The following is a 19395-nucleotide window of genomic DNA, read 5'->3' as shown; positions in this document are numbered from 1 at the left end:
AAAAATACAGCTGTCGGGTTCAATTCGTATTATGCTGACAGTACCATATACCATTCGTACAACTTTCACTGTCCATCGTAGCAAAACTCGTGTTCCTCAAGTCCCCTGTTACGCTTTTACACTTTTCAATCCTTCAGAAAACATCATCCTAGATTAGATTTCAAATCAGATTCGTAAGTGAAAGATGAAAAATAGTTTACTTCAAATGATAATAGACAACATTTGGACACTGCTTGAACGGTTGCTGTAAATACCGGCGGCAAAGTCGGTGTTTGTGCTGGAAAGTGCCTGCATGGAACATAACTTGAACCATTCAATGTTCCATTCAATCATCCTTTAACTGCAAGAATGAAATGTGATCCAAGACCAGGAATAGGGCAACAGTGAACAAAGGGGTTGTTGTCGTATCGATTACGAACCGAGGACACCGGACACCTGTATCCTGTCGATATGCAGAAGGAGACTCCAGGTTATCATCAGCACGATTGTCGCTCGGAATTCGAATGCCGCCTCGATGCGATGGCCAAAATTATGCTGAACGGCGGCCGGTGTTTCACCTGCGGTTCTCGTCGAGCGTTGAGTGACGGAGAAGCCGCCGTAAATCCGAAGACAATAAAATTTTCATTATTCTGAGGCTCCGCGAATCGCCCGAAACTAATCCTATTATGCATACGTACCGTTCAGGACCTGCACCTGGGCCGACGTGCTCTGCCTGCCAGCGACGGTACAGTTGTAGACGCCATTGTGAAATCGGTTCGCCTGCAGAATCGATATCCGGCTGATGAGCCACTGCTTGGTTCCGCTGTGAAGTAGCGCACAACACGACGATTTAGAGTTAGAACGACACGTTCACCTAATAACGACCTAGAACGCGTCGTACGGCCACACTGGCCCTCGCACACTATTGGGCCGGAAAGGGCCACGGCAAATGTATTCAAAGTCTTCCTATTGGTCTGCACGTGGGCTACAAAATTGTGGACAAAGCCTCCTTTGATGCTGCGTGGACCTGGCGAAAGTGAACACACCGTACAGCTGTGATACTTTGAGATCAAATGGTAACAAACGACCCCATAGGGTCTCGATGGGCGTTTGGTTCTCATAGGTACGATGGTCAATAGGAACGCGTTCATATAAATCAAAGGATTACTTTCATTCTGTCGTGCATCATTATTTTGGTCCACCATTACGCAACGTTCATAAAAGTCGAAGAAATCAGTAATAAACTATACGAAGAACATTCTCATTGGTGAATTCTATGCGAGTGTTGTTAATTATAATCTCTGTTTGCTTACAATCGAATAAAGTAGACACGTGATAACAACATATTTGGTTGCTCCTGATTACTCACAGTTTTTCTTCCTCGACGAATGATCAAATTAAAGACCACTGACGTGAGGAAGATATCCCCCAATCTTTCGGGCTAGTGCACAACTTACCTAAAACTCATCTTGATATCCTTCGGCAGCTCAGCGCCATCCTTCTTCCAGCTAATCAGTCCACTTTCTGTCGTATCCGACAATTTGTTACTCTCTTTGCTGCGTCGTGAGTCGTATTTGGACAGCTCGTCTCCAGACACCGGTAGGAGCAGAGCGTTCGCTGGTGGAACAGCAGCGGCCTTCGACCGTTGGTGGGAACCTAGACTGGGAGGGCTCGGCGGAAGGCTGCCCAAATACGACATCGACACTTGGCATGATATATCGATCGTGCTGCCTAATTTGTAATAACGATCATAGAACTCGTAGCCCATCTCGTCCACTATCCGTACAGCGGGCTCTGCACAGGAAATAAATCCAGTCGACGTTTCGTTGCGGGCAGTCGGATATCCGGGTTTGTTGACGCAGAATAAAAAAAGACGAAAACGAACACAATTGCAATTGGGTGAGCTCTGCATTATTGATAATCAAACCATTACACGGATTGGAACATAACTCAATCTGTTAAAGCAATTTGTCGGGATCTTAACTGACGTTTGGTTAGTGCAGCATTTTCACACACTTTCTGTCTTTCTGCTTGTTACAAATTGGTTATTCTTCGTGATTTCGAATTCAGTTTTGTTTCATGCGAAAGTGGCAATCGATTTGTGCTTTTCGCATGACTGTGATGAATTTCCATGTTTCGATCGTTCATTCCGTTCGACCTGCTTCCATGTTGCTTGAAATGCACTTACATGGAAGTGGGCCGTTTCTTTTATGGGTAGTCTCATAGCCTAGAGCTAAAAGCACGATGCTGTTTTTTTGTTGTTTTGGTCTCCTTGTGAGGGAATGCCCAAGTGAAATGGCTTTCTTACGCAGTTTTGTAATTCTAATTTTATAGCTTTTGCCCCAGGACCTTTCTCGTTGAACGGGTCGATCTTTTGATGTCCTATAGGCGATTACGATATGCGCTATGCTTTCAGTAAAAACATTATCGTTGGGGTTGATCGTTCAATTTTTGGTTGAACAAATACCATATCTTGATTCTGTGCTTGCGATTGACCGAATCTTGCAAATTGCATAAAGACCGCAAACATCGAAGTCATCAGTTCTGAACTTCAGTTGTTTATGGAGTTCCGTCAGCCAAAAATCGTATAAATTAACTTACCCAGCACGGTCAGATTCGTGGCAAAGACTCGAGGCGGATGTGTCGACACTTGGCACATGTACAGACCGGCGTCATCAGATTTGATCGGCTTGATATGTAGCCTCCAATTATTGGGATATTGAAATTTGACCTTTATCCGGGGATCCCCGCTGTACGTATTATTGCCGACGGTGAGTAACGACACCTTGTCGGTGGTCCTCCGGATCCACATGACCTAAGGAGCCAACCACGTCATCAGTTGTTCGGAAGCCGGCCGAGGTGGTTTCGATACATGCCACAAACCCACACGAAGGATACGAAGGTGGACATGAAAGCGAGAGATAGAACACAATCAGTTGGTGGCGTTCTTGAGAAGGGTTAGGTTAAGGATAAGATTAATTTTCACAAGCCCTCGAGTGTGCCTCCCAGATAAATGCCACCATCAGACCGTAGCTTGGCCCAACCACATTCGACCACATAAATCTTGCATCGGTTATCGTGGCCCCTAGCATTTTTACCGTTGTCTGTAAGTCCGAGGTGTCCAGGGATCGAATCTCGGCTGTGGAGCATCTCGGGAAATGACGAGGGGCAGTGACAACGATTTCGCGTGGAAGAATGAGGTGACGCTCGTGACACATCCATTACGCTATACCTGGGCTCTGTTCACGGCCAAACCGTTGGCGGTTCACAGCACATGAATAATGACGACACCATCGGGGCCTGGCGGACGACGCGGGCTATACTTACCGTTTTATCTTTAAGCATTCCTACCCTACAGTTGAGGATTGCTTCCGTTGATAAATGATATCCGACCTGCAGGGCGGCTCCGGAAGTCACATTGACCGGTTCCTCGAAAAAAGGACCCCAGTGACGCTCGTGGTGATGCTTGCTCTGATAAGGCATCGAATGGACTACTCGACTACGTCTCACATCAGGTAACGTAGGTATGAGCACTGACGGCGGTCGGACGGCAAGAAAATGGAAATTCCAATCCGGGGCGTATGCAAAAGATAAAAATAGTAAAATAGTTGAACCATGGTTGTGTCTATTGTGCTTGCTTATTGTGCGAAAAAACGTTGTAGAGGAGCTCCAAATTGGGCTCTTCGCCGTCAATGTGCGACATTGACATTGCAGCAATGAACTTACATGGTCGAAATGTGGTGTGGCGGGTAAAAGTGCTACTTCCGCCATTCTGGGCCACCGTTGACTCCGACCCGAAACTATCGTCGTGCACGGTCGGGACAGGATGCGTTCCAGAAGTCACCGTCGTGCCTGCTGTCGTCACCGAGCCCGCCGAACCCAGCCCCATGACAGCTGATGACTCGCGGTGCAGACGTGTTGGACTGTCCGTACCTGCTGATGTTACGCTTTGGATGAGACTTTCCGCAGACACTGTCAACGACGACGGAAATGACAGTGTTGCCATTTGTAACGTTGACGCGGCCTGCGAGACTGGCAACGGAGCCGCCGAGGGCGTCGACGATGGCGCAGAGTCGGTTGACGGTGTTGACAGCGGTGCTGACATTGTTGGAGATTGGATTCTACTGTTTGAGATGATTTGTTTAGAATCTTGTACATCCTCTGCAGCAGGCGGATGTTCCGTCAACACCGTTTGCTCTCGTACGTCTACAATCGGAGAATAGACCGGAGAGTGCTTGCGATGAACCATGGGCGAGCTTTTATTTGCTTATTTTAAGTACCAACTTTCGCCCGCCAGTGTCCACTCCTATCAATGTTGGTGTTAATGGAATTTTTCTAACGTTACGCTTGTTATACCTCTCACTCTCCGTGGTAACCTTGGAGCTTGGAGCTCCCGGTAAATGTTGAGTAATTTCCGACTAAGTTGATCTCAGCTTTACCATTTTCAGTTTTTGTTGCTCCCACAGCAGGGAGCTTCTCAATTTTACTAAAGGCAAACAAAACGAAAATGCACCCAACTCGACAGCGAAAACTCAAAATTGTTTGCCATACCTTGTGTCGAAATTTGTTTCTTATCAAATATCGGGCTATACAGTTTTCTAGGAAAACGTTGTGCCAGGCTGGTAGTCAAATATGCCGCCCGCTGTCAAATTACGGCTATCAGACACAATCTACGGTACGGCCGCGTTGTAAGAAGCGAAATCCGAAGAATCCGAAGCGTACGGAAGCGGCATCCTATTGGAAATTTAACCAGCTCACCGTTTAGATCTAATTAATCTTCTCGATGAGCAAGACAGATAAATCAGGTAGGCCATCCTGTGACGGTAGGCAAGACTGCAGGGATTGCCGTGGGACAGTGTCATGCTTGTGGTTATGATTTATTGTTCCTGTACTATCATTGCCCGACGATCAAGTCTCACCGAGCGTTATGCAAAGCGTCACGGGGCTAAAGATAATCGAAATATTTATGAGATATTTTTAGCCCCATTAGAACCTTTGTACGTGATTCTCGAACGGCTCCATCTCCGCTCCGCTGAGACTGCCAGCATATTGCGCTAAATTAGCAGGTCAATAGAGGGGCATAATTAATTTTCTACTGCCTTTTCTAATATCTAACGCTACCTAAGAAAATGAGTGTAATTTATGACAAGACATCCAGCTTCGGTGACGAATATCGCCATTGGGATGCCAATCGATTAACCTTAACTACAGAATGGGGTTCCACAATATCTCCTACAGCTAGAACTACAGTTGAGATGCCCCGTTTTGTCGATGCTTGTGGTAAGTTTGTAAGCTTATGGTTATGCTCACCGATGATCGAAACAAGAATTATTGACCTCCTTCAGTTTGCCTACTGCCGAAGAGTTTGATTGTTGGCTTTTCGCGGCGGGGCCCCCCCCCAGTCCAAACTAATAATCCTCGTGCTTCGCTCGCCAGGGTTCGCCGGCTGGTAAGTCAGTACAATCAACAAATTTCCGTAGCATCCTGCGCCGGATATTGGGGTTCTTTCCCGTGGGGTTCAACACAAATTTGACCTTTTGCGAGATACCAGATGCTCGATGGCAGAACGCTACAACCGGACGCTCATCGCACAGCAACACACAGAAACACATTAAATAAGTACAGCGTTTCGAGGATCCTTTTGGTAACGAACGACTCTGCCATTCGATTGGCCAGCCGGAACAAAGCCTCCGTAATCCATTTTTATCGAAGCCAAAGAATGGTCAAACGATTTCTGGCATTCTTGGGATCCCGCTGCGAAAAGGTAAAACCACCGAGTGCGCTGGTCTGGTCCTAAAAATGATCAATACGATATTAACATTGCTGAAATTCCGTTATCTGGGCATCAGCCCTCCCGCAAACCCCCGTTCCTTGGCCGGCGGGTTGCATTCGTGGTTTGGTTTTTCCTGTAAAAACATGCGAAATTAGTTTTGTTTATTCATGGCGCTAGTGGAAGTACGTGCCAGGCTTCGACCCGGCCCGGTCTCCGATAATGGGCAGGCGAGCACGGCTTCGAAAAACGGTGGCTCGTTTGTAGCTCGCAAATGAGTATCCGTTCGGGAAATGCTTAGCATTCTACCAAGCGAGAAAGGACAAATTCTTAAGGGTCTTCTTAGGCCGAGAAGCAGAAAGCTTGCCCCACGAAAACAACACACTTCAAGCTGGAAGCATGTGCCTAACTGTAAACACACTTAAGATTGTGTATCACGATAAGTACAATACGTGACGCTATAATAAAATAAATTTTGCTTTAACAGTTAGTAAACTTTGTCTATACGCCAGAATGTACCTCTGTGGGGCTGTAGAACTAAGCGATGGAGATACGTTTTGCGTTTGAAAACGGATAATTTCATCATTATAATGAAAAATGTTTACATAGAATTAATTGATTAATTTTATGTAATTAATTATTATCAACCAACAAATCCTGATGTTAGGAACAGATTGTCAAAACAGAAAAATCAATCGTCGCAACAGGAAATAGGTAAGAATTGGAATTAAGCTATCATTGAGGAATCTTTCACTTATCTATGTTTAATAAATTATCATTTGATATCGGGCATTTCTCACCAAATTTTTATATGGTTCGTGCCATGTCAAACCGACTATACTAATACCACTTCAATTGGGAAGTTATCCTTGATTTTTTTCTGTTTTTCATACTTAAATTAACAAACGGAAGAAAGTTATCCTAGACGTTGAGGATTTTGGTCCTTGAAATATTAAATCTTTAGTCCCACGAACGTTCGCTTACCGATCATCGCCGTTAGCAGGAACACAATGGTCGCAAGCGCGACACTGTTGCATTGATGTGTCAAGCAGCTCAACGATTTCATCACAGTATCGTTTGCATAATTCACATTGTTTTGCTCAACACTAACCGTGCGGTGTTTCCATTATGTATCGGACGTCACTCTGCGAAAGACTTCACTTTTTGCGCACTTGTTTTCTTCGCCTTGGGTAAAGGAAAAAGAACAATTTTAGGATATCTTTCCCCTGTTTTTTCTGTTGCTGCTCGGGTTGCATCGTTCCACTATCGAGCCGGGCAGCAGCATTTTGTTTGTTGCGAAACTTTTATAGGTTTACATCTTTCACCACCGGCGGGCAAACTTTATTTCTTCACCGCTAACCGGGACCGGCCATACTCCGCCGTACACTTCGGGCACGCCAAGCTGGCGGTCCACGATAACTTCGGATCATTCTTTATCCCCGGCTTCCTTCTTTATTCCACTATCTCACCGTTAACCCCCACTGCGTCCGGAAGTGCGTTCTTGTGGCCCGGTATGTTGCATTTATGGTCACTGTTTTTGCATCCAAAGCACTGGCGGCAGCAGCCCATGTCGGTCGGCGCGGCGGCACTTGGGCAGAGCGCTGGTCTGATAATTTATACTTGCCAATTTTTTCCCTGTCATCACAGTTTTTGCTGGTCACACGTCATGCGATGCTGCCAACGTTGCCATTGCTGACAGTTGGTGGCCTTTCGCAAGCCAACTTTTGGTCAGCGGGCGTTTAGTTTATTGGCGTGCATTAAACAGGCGGTACTCGCGTTACGGAACACGAACAAGCCAGCCGATGGTGTGTTGGTAGATTATCGGGATGTTTGCCCATATTTCAATGGGGAGCACAGTTTACAGTGCAGCAAGTTGTTGTTTATGCCTTTAGCCATACCGTAAATATTGACCCGGTTTTTAGAGAGTAAAAAATTCCATCCATTTCGGGATTTGCAAAGAACTTAGACCTTTGTTTTGTAACCGTAAAGCTTGTACTTTGGAAAGCAAAAAATTATGCTTCAATTTATTGGACTACTGGACATACTGGACTCAATCTGCGGGCTTAAAACACTCGGCGTTTCGGTTCAACGCGAAAGAGAAAACAAAAGCCTCCTAAACTGACGCTCATTGAGCCAGGCGCCCGCTGATCGGCGCAAGAATCGGCATTCATAAATAAATCGCCACCATAAATTATCCTTATCCACACAGCGCTATGATTTCCGTTCCGTGCCGTTGGTTTGTTTTCGTGGTTTTCCCACCCGGGGCTCGGACTGGCTCGCAGCGCTTCGTTTGCGCCATTTGCACCGTCCAACGTTCAATTTGGCGTCTAAGCGATCATGCAGCAGCGCATCGATAAATACCAGCGGGAGAAAGCCCCACGAAGCAACCGGCACGAAGGATCAGTGAAACGTTTAATGTCCCTGGACAGGCCCCGGAGACCCCCGGGCTTCCCGCGTGGTGTCCCGTGGCGTCCTTCTTGGTCCGGCAACCTCCGGTCCGGAATCTGTGCACCGTGCGGATGCGCTGGCTGCTGATAATGATAAATGGTCAACGTCAACAACGGCACCGGCAGGGGGTCGCACCGTCCGGTGTCGGTGTGCAGCGAGCGGGCCCCCGGCTCCGTGGGGAGTTTCGAAGAATGAAAGACCTTTCAGCTTCCATCTGAAAGCCTCGTGCTATTATTTTTTTTCCTTGGCCATTTGCCACCTAGCGGTTGGAAAAAAAGGAAAATTTTCTTAAGGCCAATTTTATGTACCGAAACGTTTGCTTTTCTTTTAAGGCACAGTCAAAAGTGAGCCATCATTGGATACGTGCCGTCATTTGCATCCCGAATGCAAATTAGAAAAACCATTGGAGCGTAGCGTCGGAGCAAAAGCGGCCGTTTTATTAGTTGTGACCGCAACGAGCCACGTCAAACACGTGTTCTGTTTGTCCAAAAACACGCGCCTAACGTTGGCCTTAAGCACCGGAGCACCGAAGCCACCGGCTCCATTACCGAGTGCCAAAGTGCACAAATCTCGCAAACATCATCTTGCGGCTGCTCTTTTGATGTTGCGCCTTGATAGTGTGTTTTCCCAAAAGCAACAACCGAAAAACAAACATTCGCTTCAGCGATAGTGAGGCCAAAGGCCGAGCTGTGCTCGCCGTCACGGAGGTCACACCGCTGACACCGACCACCTCCTCCCCCCCGCAGAGGTCCTCACAGTGAGTGGCGTGGACGGTTTACTTAATTAAAATGGCTCCTTCCGACGTTCGCCGGACGGCTAACGTACAAACGCCCGCCGTTCGTGGCGTCCGTGGCCGCGCTCCGCTCTGACGCTTCGGCCAACCAGCGTTTGAAGTTAAGGAATTTTCATTTCTTGCAAGCGCCGGACCTGAACGTCCCGGTCCCGAACCGAAGCCTGGGCCCACTGACACACCCGGGTCCAACTTTTAAATCATCCATTAGCCGGCGGGGCTCGCTCCGACCGCGGGGAGCTTTCCGAGCCGAAGACTCCCCCCGAATGCCGCAAGAAATATGTTTCGATGGCAAAGTTTTTTCCTGTTCTCCTTTTTTTTTTTGGTTTCGTCCTTATTTTTGATGCCCGCCCAAGGACTAATTTTTAAAACAGTGGGACCCCTGAATGCAAAAAAACACAAGGCCCAAGCATGTTGTCCCGCTGGACACGCAGAGGACTCGGCGGCCACGACCACTGCTGCTGCTGCTGCCGGGACGTCGAGACGGAAAACCCGGAAAACTCGGGAAAGTAACCACGGGTCGTTAAAAGTGCCTTTTTTGTGCCACTGTGCCACGGCGTGTGGTGGTAGCCCTCGGGCTGTTTGTTGTGTTCTATTCTTTCGGTCGGGTGTAATCGTTCTGTTTACTGTTTATTTCACGTCCATCGTTTGGTCGCCGCCGGCCATCGGAGATGTTGCGGTATCAAGTGAAGGTTTCCACGTTTCCAGCATGTTCCAGGGTTTCCGTTTTATGGTGCCCCCCGCATTTGTGGCCGCGGCAACAAAGTTGCCGAGTGCAAAGCGAGAAAACGGTGCCCTAATTGTCACTTGGTCGCCTTTAAATGTGACATTTCCGTGGCGCGGCCGACCGATTTCGCGGTCGATGTTGCTTTAATGTCGCAATAATTGAAATGTTAATTGCACAAACGAATGCAAAGATTGTTGTTTGTTGAGTGGATTGTCATTTCGTTTCGTTGTTTTATTTTGGCATGGAGTGGATAAAAATGCCACCCATCATTGCCTCGCGTTATGCTCGTGCCGTCTAGGGAGGATTTACGTGTTCGACCACCTGCCAGCAACCGGCGTCACCAAATCCAAGACCGAGTTTACCGTAACCGACGCTGAAGCCGTCAATCAGGCAGACGCGAGGGATTTAGTCGTCAACAGCCATCATCGCGTGGCGCACTCCTGTTTTCATTAGGAGTCGGCCGAACTCGTGTTGAAGTGACGTGATGTTTGGTGAAGGGATTTGTGTCGAGTGAAGCGAACCAAATTCCGTTTTAATCATGTCTCACTTTGCCGAGCGTCAGGACGATCGCGGCATGTTCCGGTGCCGGGTGTGAAAAAGTTAGTCGCTAAAAGTTGGTGCTATGCGAAGCGGAACCGTTGCATAATTTACACGTATGTTGTTATTGCTGCTGGCTGGCGTTTTAGAGGAAATGGGCGGCCAACGGGCGTAATGATGATTTTCGAGCGGAATACGCGGTGGCCGGGTTGATTTGCACATTGTTTGTGGCGCGTGAGCACGCCCTGTGGACACCGGTTTTGTTAGTTGTCGCTTTGTACAGATTGCACACTTTTTTTTATGTGGCACCCGAGGGTCCCTCGAGGGATCAGCATAATGTGCAATCGGCTTCCAAATATGTTGCTGACGTCGGACTGATGACCATTGTTCGTTATTCGTTTGGGATAGCCAAACTCTAAAACATGCCGCTTGATGTTGGCCAACGATGCGATGTTTTAATTTCAGAATATCCCCCATGGATTATCGTGGTTTGTGCCATTTACTAAACAAAAAAACAGTAAAACCGCAACAACATCGTGCCTCATCCGTCAGCACCGAGCGCCCACGAAGATGGTCCCATTTCACCGAGACGTCTGATTGATTGAGTCGTTAAAGTATTCGCAAACTCCGCGGAGATCGTTTTCACGCACCCGCGCCAGCGCTCGGCCAGACGACCGTGCACCGGCACCAGGGAGTCATTATCCCGTGTGCTGTCACAGCTACCACCGCGGCAGCCATTAGCAGGTTGGCTGCCGTTTCGTCGGTTGCCACCATTAACACTGTTAGCCAACTTTCCGAAACTGTCACCGCGTGGCCCCGTGGGTGAAACAATGGCCGCACACTTTCACAATGGATGCCGCCCTCCGATCACACGGCACCACTTCACACCTCAAATAGGTAATTTCCATTATCCACTTAACTGGGCGGCACCGCGAACGCCAGCGAACGGTTGCTCGGGCCCAACACCGGTCCGCGGGACCAGATCCTTCTCCCGCGGGGGGGGTGTCCGGGGCGTGAAAAATGTAATCATCTTTAACGCACACCTTCACTGAGCACCCCCTTCGAGGCACACACGTGCACGCACTTCCGACACGACACTGGCCCGATAGGTGAAGGACGAGAAGAAGAAACCCGAAACTCGGTTTAGTTCCCGGCCGCATGACGCTGATGCAGTCGCCTTTCGCCATCGGAGGACTAAATGTGCGTGCCCTCTGTTTGTCTGGAACGCGGGCAGACGCGGGCCTGGAGTGTCAAGTGGCAATTTTCCGGCACTTGGCCAAACTCAACCAAACACCCGGGAACGGGATTCGTACGGCGGTGAAACCGGACACCGGACACCTGAGCGGTTGTCACCGCGGACGCACTCCACCGTACCGTGCACTTCATCCATGCTTCATGGTGAAAACCGCATAATCGCCAACGCCACCAGAGATGAACACGCGGATTCGCGAGTGTCCCCGGCACTCGGGGATCACACAACTCGGGACCAGACCGCTCTCGGGACCAGACGTCAGACTCGCGCGCCACAAAGAAGCACTCCCGCATCCATCGACGTACGCACCGAAACTGACCTTCCAGCATCCAGCGCGGCGTGTGCCGAACCGTAGTCCCCCGCCGCCTGGCGAACCCGACCCAGCCCAACATCGGGGTCACTCCGAAGACGCCGGAGATGGTTCGTCGAGTTTGCGCAGTGGGGCGCAAGGGCGAACGCATTCGGTCCGCGCGATCTACAGATCGCCAGATGAACCTCCTCCGGTGGCGGTGCCGGTGCAGGGCGCACGCAATTAGGAATTCACTTCGGGCGCATTTTTGTGGAACGAGAGGCGTTATGACAGGCGTTTGCGAGGACTCCTGGACTTGCTCCCTTGCGCTGGTGCACATTTTTCCGGTCTCTTCACTGCCATCGCCATTGCCAGGAGTCGGCCTCGGATTCAAGTGGCCCGCCCGCCCGGCACTTTGCACGCCCTTTGCCGGTGCACACGTGCGGGGCATCCGCAATGATGGGGCATGATGTCATTCAATTCATCAATGAGCCCGTCAAAATGCCACGTTCGCACTTTACTTCCGCCGCCGGTGGCGCTCCGACGACGACGGAGGCCATGCGTCGGTTGTGGGTTGGAATCTTCGACGGAATTCTATCCTCACCGCACACCGCACTTCTTCCGCAGCTCCGATCGGGTCGAGATAATTCGCGCGCACCCACGTGACAGTTGCGCGCCCACGTGGGCGGAAGCATTGTGCGGCGAGGCGCTCGCGATAAACAGTTGATTCGGGCCCAGCAATTTAATGATGATTTCGGAACCGCCCCAGGACTTTGCCCATACCTACCTTTCGCTTCTTTTTAGCCTTCCCCCTCGCTCGAGCTGTGCCGTGACGAGCCGTCTTTATTTAGGCCATTGCGTAACTTTTCCCATAACATAACCGTATTTATCATGACGTGGCGGAGTACGGAAAACTTTTATCGAAAATTCGCACGAGTTTCCCGAACTCGGTGGTCTTCGCTGCGAGCGTTTGTCGCTGGCGGGTGGGCTCCGGTCGTTGGATTGAATGTAGCGGCACAAGAAGCGCCAGATCGACGTCTGAATATTTGCACATTCTTCGGTGTGTCACCTTTGTTGCGGTTGACGGGAAGCTTGTTGCCCAAAAAGTGTTGCCCCCCCCCTGGCGCAAGGAAACTGCAAATGCAGCCTCGCACCAGACGCTCGAACGTGCGGTAAATTGTTATTACATATGTAACATGACACCCCGGGTTCGAATTCTTCTCCGGCCCGTTTCGGATGTTGGTACCGGCACCATATTGAACCTGTGCCGACCGATAGGAAGCCGACAGCGAGAGAGAGTGAGTGAGAAGCCGTGTGTGTGTGTGCGAATCCTTCTGGCGAGCCCACAGACCCCAGTTACATCGGTGTCAGAGGGCTGCGGGGTTGCCAATGTTGCCATGTTCGAACCGCCGCGACCCAATCCTTGGTTCCGGTGCCAGGCGTTTCGCTTCTTCGGCATGTTTTGCAGTTTGTTTTAAATATTGCTTGCCCACTTTTCTCCTTCTAGGCGATGGCAAACGATCGGCCGGGAACGTGTCTAGCGACAAACCGTCGCCACGTGTGGCCGTCGTCACCGACGTGTGGTGAGTTTACTCCCTGTTGACTTACGAGTCACAAGAAATATGACACAGCATCGCAGCGGCATGGGAACCGGATCAGATGGTCATCCCGTCAGACCGAGCCGTGGTCGTCGCCGTCGGTTGGTGTAATGCAGCACGATTTGCGTTTGTTCGGTGCAATTGAAACAAAATATTTATTCGAATCGGTAAGAAAGTAAACATTAAACCAACAGATATGTGCGTGACAACATGGGATAGGGCAATGGATTGCATTCGGATTCGTTCCGGATTGGCACGACCGAGCCCGAGTTGGTCGTGGCGAATATTATCATTATTTTCAATTTAACTAAGAAAATGTGTGGTTATTGAGAAACCGGACCGGTGCAGGTGCAGCTGGTTTCTTATTGATTATCTTTAGCAAAGACTCCCCATAACAAGTTCTTTACAAGCTAAACTTACACGAAACGCGGTGCAATTGTGTTGCACTAAATAAACCGTAAAATAATATAAAACAAAGTTCTATTTATGTTGAGCAATTCATAATTACGATGGAGTGACTCAGGACATAGCTATACACACACACACACGACAACCAACGGTCTAAGCCACAATAACTTTCGAAACCATCTGAGCCGAAAGTTCTAGCCCAAGACACGATGAATTATTTACACAAAAGTATTTTCAACCCGGTACATAATCCTTCAAAACAATCAAAGCCATTTTTTATCAGCCAACTCCCCGTGCTGAAGAGAGAGAGAGAGAGAGAGAGAGAGAGAGAAAGAGAGTGAGAGCCATTGGTCACCTTCCGACCACAAAGCACACCGGAACGAGCGTAAGCCGGTGCGAGCCGAATCGAGGAAGGTTGAGTTCCTCCGAGTCGAGGTTGTACAATAAACAGTTTTTATTGTGCAATTGCACACCGCGCGGACGAGTTTTTCTCCACACACACACATACACACACACATTTTATTGTATTGTCACCTAGCCTAACGCAGCTTTTCCGTGGACCGGCGGCAGAGCAAAACTTGGTTCCAGCTGTAGGTTGCCTAATCCTTTCCGTCCATTTCAGTGAGCAAAAGTTTAGGGGATATCGTGTGTGCTTTTTTCCAAATCATAAATTGCAAGCATTCGGGGGAAAATGGAAAATATTTCGAGCCCCAGCCGGGCAGGCGGGCGTGCAGTGTGCGAGAGGAGCACGGAAATAGTTGCACGAGACCACGTCGAACGCCAACGCGAATGGACAAGCATGAGTTATGCCTCGCAAAACCTCACATTTGCTTTTGAATGCTGCTAATCGCTTTGCGCCAAAAGCTGCTCCCACGCTAGTTACCACAATCTTTTTCACTCTAACGACAGCCGGCGGGCCAAACGTCGGGACGCAAACGTTTGCCGGTCCACACGAGAGGCATTCTTCGGGATAGCTGAGATATTGAGCATAATGGGGATTTACCGACCAGCGCCGTTCGGACGCGAGATAGCGAAGGAACTCCGTTCGGAAGCCGGCGGAATTTAGTCACCCTCTATTGTTCTGCCGTTCTGCCTTCACTAAATAAACCATTCGTGGCCAGGCAGAGAATGCTAAGAATGTCATTTTATCATTGTGAGCTTAGCCGCCGATGAAAGTGAACTGACTGAATTTGGCGACGACAGAGCGGCTACTGCGCTGGGCCGGGAATATGTTCCGCCTCCGAGCAGAGGACTCCATCGTGATTCGTAAAAACAGTAATTTCGTTATTGTTGTCTAGCCTTATGGGCCAGATAAATTAAAAACATTTCCCATCAGCCCGGTGTGTAAGGGCTTCCTGGTCGCAGTTTTTCCACCGGTGAACCGTTTTCCGGATTGAATTCGTGAGCCGGCGTGTAGCGTCTGCAATCTGTCCACGAAACTTCCAGTGACAAAACTGATCTCAACCATTTTAGAATGCACCGTACTTCTCCGGAAATTGAACTTTATTCCCTACCAGACCAGACCAGAAGGCAGTGTGTGTGGCCCGAAATGACTGCGGTAGCGACCGGGTCTATCCATCCCGCCATACGCCATACGAGGTGGACGGATGGCGATGGTTGGTCTGTCGAAATTTTTGCCACCGACTTGCCAGTCGTTTGTGATGCATGGCCTGGTTCCGCAAGTGGAAAAATTCTCCACTTTAGTGAGTACACGAACGGTTTTGAGCATGTTTTTGCATTTCAAGCATTCCTCCGTTTCTTCAGCCGAACCTATTCGAGTGGAATGTTCTTTTACTGCAACGCAAGTAGACGAAAACATATCACGGACAAATTGTTTGGCCTCCACCGACCGGTACAGATGGTTAAATGTCTTGGTCCAGAAAGTTTTTCACATTCCGTTCGATGAAGCAAATAAATGGACGCCACTGGGTGTCCTAAGAAATGTGGAGAAGAAAGAGCACCTCGAAAGTTTTTTTTGTCATTCTTACGGATCTGCAAAATATTCATGCTGTAAAATGACTAAAGTGTTACTATAATGCCCTTTTTTGTGCGAAAAAACCTATCTCGAATCTGAACAAATGTCGTTGCAAAGCCAAATAGCTTATCCCGTCAAACGTCAACGGTACGCCTCCAAAATAACCAATTAAATTGTCAAACAAAATGTGATTTATGTCGTCGCAACAAGCTACCCGTAATAAAGTCAAATCACATTAAACACTGTTTGTTTTCATTTTATTGAAACGGTCCGGTAAGCGATCCGGAGAGCTGTGCTGACAATTTGCGTTCAATAATTAATTCGAAATTAAAACGTGCATTTCATCCGCGTCACTCAGAGGATATGAATTGGGGAACCGGCGCACCGGATGCGCTGGGCGTTCCACAACCGACAATTGGCGTTCCAAATTTGTATCTCATTTCGTTTCGCTCACGCAATAGTCCAAGTCCGAGACAAAAACAATCGTACTGTCCGTTGTTCTGTGTTGTCCGGTTCCGGCTGCGCGTAAAACGTCAACGTTGGGATTCAATGGTATCGAGTTTGGGGCGTACGAATTGCGGTTGAGATTATGTTTTCATCGTTTGTCAATATTGTCGTTTGGTGATGAATATTTATCGACTAGCGGACAAGTTGGTCCCAAGAGCCTGTCTAGCATTCGCCGACCGTTTCGGGGTTTTCGCTTAGTTAGCAGAAAGTCAATATCAAAATAGATTATTCTCCAATCGGCCGGAGAGACTAATGGCTTTGAGTCGGAACAATAGCCGACACTGCGTAGTACTCAAGAAACTCTGAGAGACGGCTTTTTTGTATCAAGACAATGCTAATCGCTGCCCTTTCTGCAGAAAAAGAACATTGTGATAACTTGAATAAAGGCCAAATTTATATTAAATGTAGCATTAACACATTAATACAACTTACAAAACTGTTTTCAGGTTTGTACGTAAACGAGCCTTGACATCAATACTGTTTGTGCCACATGAAACGTAAATTAATCATCTCAAGAAAATGAATTGCAACCCGTACACTTCATTAGCCTCATTATGATTGATGATACTGCCAAAAAAGAAGGTGGAATTTATCGTTTTTGTAGCACGAGCTTCTCTTATTGTGGGCAAACAATTTTAAGAAAACTATTCGAAGCTACCCTAGGTTCGTTATTAACATCTAATTAACATCACAGCACATTGCATTGATTAATTTGTTGGAAAAGCATTTTTGCGTCAAGTTTAACTGTGCGACAACAATGTACGTATGCTATTGACGAGGGTTTTCGTGGAGATCTGTTTCGAGAAGAGCAAAAACTACGATAATCTACCGAATTTTCTTCATTACATTGTAGCATTATTATTGATTAAAAGTAACCCAAGCTCTCTATTGTGCCTGCGGCTTCGAAGGTATTGCAAAAATCTATCGGACCGATGGTTGGAAACAATAGGGAACTGATTCGAAAACATTTAAGGCTATTTGCTTTAACACTAGCAATAATTACGTTTGTTCCTCGAACGTTCTACGTACAATACGTATCCTTTCCAGCAGCGATCCTGATAAATATCTTAATTAACGTTGCACAATTTCAATCACACCTTTTGTTCAACAGACTCTCGGTAATTACACTGCACATGTAATCATCCGGTTCTGAACGGTTACACCACTTTCTGGAGGTAGCGATGGTCGGTCGGTCGGTCGAAGGTTTATCGGTGCCGATTGTGCCGTCAGCAGAACGGAACAGTAAGTCTCAGAGCTATCACTTTTTAATCTTTCCCCGAACACAGCTCGCCACAACTCGACCGCGTCTATCGCGTCGTCGAAACACCAGCAGGTTCAAGCCCGTTTGGCAAGGATCATAGTGTGAGGTTCACAGGAAGAATCGTAAATTCGCTCAAATCACTCGAAATAAATTGTAATCGTTGATAAACAGCCAGCAAACAAAATTATCCACAATGCAGCGCCACGGTCGATCTTCGACAACAATGAGTCGCGTTTAGTGTTCATAATCCTCTGATCCATTTGAGGTAAACCAACGAAACGGCGTTTCCAACATTTTTTGAAACAGTGGCTCAACGCAGACATCCGAAGAATGAAGAGGGATGTGTTTGTGTGCTAAGCCCATTAGTTTTGAAATCTACTTGAACCGATTACCGCATTTATCACTTCGTGCTCAGAGAGCTTAACGGTCATTGCGGTTGTGCCGTGGAAACTAATGACGTTTTTTTCTAAACTGCCCTACCTTCACTACAATAGCCTTCCACCGTTCAATTAGAGATACTGAAGTAGCGCTTTGAGGCCAAAAATACTTCGAACGGCCATCGAAACGTGAAACCATTTTAAATCGAATAGAAGTGGTTGATTTTCATTGGGGCATTGGTCGAGTGTTAAAATCAGGCCCCACTTTTCAACGGCACTAGAGCACTAGAGCGAGTAGAGGGTTGTGGCACATACCTCAATGTCTCTCGTACTTTTTCACTTTCATGTGTCGATGGTCAAATAAGTGCCTTCAAGTGAACCATTAGATTGAACTATGAAGTGTTGCCAAGGAAGATACTTATGCACTCTATTTATTTTATGTGTGAGCTGTTTGAAAATGTCTAAAAGTGCAGACTTTTCTTCGTAGAAAAACAATAGTACAGGAAATTATTTGTTAACTTTGTGCAATCCTTTGGATATAGTTAAATGCCAAATTAATGATCTAATGCCTTATCCGTTCAGTGTAATAACGTCTTAAACGCGGTCTTATTAAACTCATAAATCACGATTCTTAACGGAGGTACAATCCGCGTATCGCATAGTAAGCATGGGCTGAGTCCGTGTGGCACGCAACGCACCATGTCACGTCTTCTTGGCTAATGTTGACAGCATTCCCAATCCCGAACGGCCGCTGCTAGTCAAACGGTCTACTGCTGGCCAAACAATAGCTCAATGCAATGCATCCTCATTACCACTTCTATCAAGTAGCTCTCCCATTAAACAATCGAATTTCACGCCGTGTTGAAGGCATTATGCGTATGTTCACCGACGCTGCTACACGCCGCCGGGCACCGCAGGGAGCATGCGGAGTTCGTGCTCTGCACCACAACGTTCGCTACGTAGCGTTTAGAGATACGTGAAGTGCGTAATGCTCGCGCAGCATGTGTTCCGACTGGTTGGCTCGGCATCGGCAAACGTGGTCCTTGTCATCAAGTCGGATGCAATTGTTTATCAACACCGACCAATCGTGCAAACGTGAGGATAGAGTTATTTGCCCGTATAAACACAGGAACGCTCCGAGGAACTGGAGACTCCTTATCCGTTCAGCTGCAATCCGGTTTCTTTCTGCTCCAGTTAAGCCCGTTTGAAGTCGATGCACGTCGCTGTGGCTCCAGCTAAGCGTCTTCAGGTAGCCGCATGGTCGCCACTTCACGGGCGAGATGAATCGAAGAAGATACCTATTGGTCTGCGTGTAAGACCGGCTTAACTAGACCGACAGCAGTTCCGAGGGATTTTGAAGTCATAATCGTCATAAGAACTCGGGCATTGGAAAACTCGTATTACCGAGATGTTTTCTTGTCAATAACGCTTTGTGTTCTGCTAACGGAGCGATGCTTCGCTTAAGCAGGAGATTAAT

At 47.9% G+C, this 19395-nt stretch overlaps 1 protein-coding gene across 1 annotated transcript; it reads right to left on the bottom strand.

The window, feature by feature from the left end:
• Positions 1-270: 270 nt before the first annotated feature.
• On the bottom strand, positions 271-11708 carry LOC128273364 (uncharacterized). Its single transcript, XM_053011308.1, has 8 exons — positions 11626-11708; positions 6734-6934; positions 3706-4185; positions 3307-3512; positions 2581-2794; positions 1437-1773; positions 678-802; positions 271-557 (listed from the first exon to the last, which is right to left on the bottom strand). The coding sequence occupies exons 2-8, from the start codon at positions 6813-6815 to the stop codon at positions 412-414; spliced, it is 1590 nt and encodes a 529-aa protein (XP_052867268.1). The 5' UTR covers positions 6816-6934; positions 11626-11708; the 3' UTR covers positions 271-411.
• Positions 11709-19395: the final 7687 nt, after the last annotated feature.

The sequence above is a fragment of the Anopheles cruzii genome, chromosome 3, assembly GCF_943734635.1.
Source record: "Anopheles cruzii chromosome 3, idAnoCruzAS_RS32_06, whole genome shotgun sequence".
Taxonomy (NCBI): domain Eukaryota; kingdom Metazoa; phylum Arthropoda; class Insecta; order Diptera; family Culicidae; genus Anopheles; species Anopheles cruzii.
The sequence above is the reverse complement of the archived record's forward strand: the minus strand, read 5'-3'. Positions and strand labels throughout refer to the sequence as shown.

Coding starts and splice junctions, on each gene's coding strand:
- LOC128273364 (XM_053011308.1), bottom strand. CDS start 6,815: ATGAAATCGTTGAGCTGCTTGACACATCAATGCAACAGTGTCGCGCTT. Junction 2,795..3,306: donor GAATGCTTAAAGATAAAACG/GTAAGTATAGCC, acceptor TTGGCTCCTTAG/GTCATGTGGATCCGGAGGAC. Junction 803..1,436: donor GATATCAAGATGAGTTTTAG/GTAAGTTGTGCA, acceptor GCTACTTCACAG/CGGAACCAAGCAGTGGCTCA.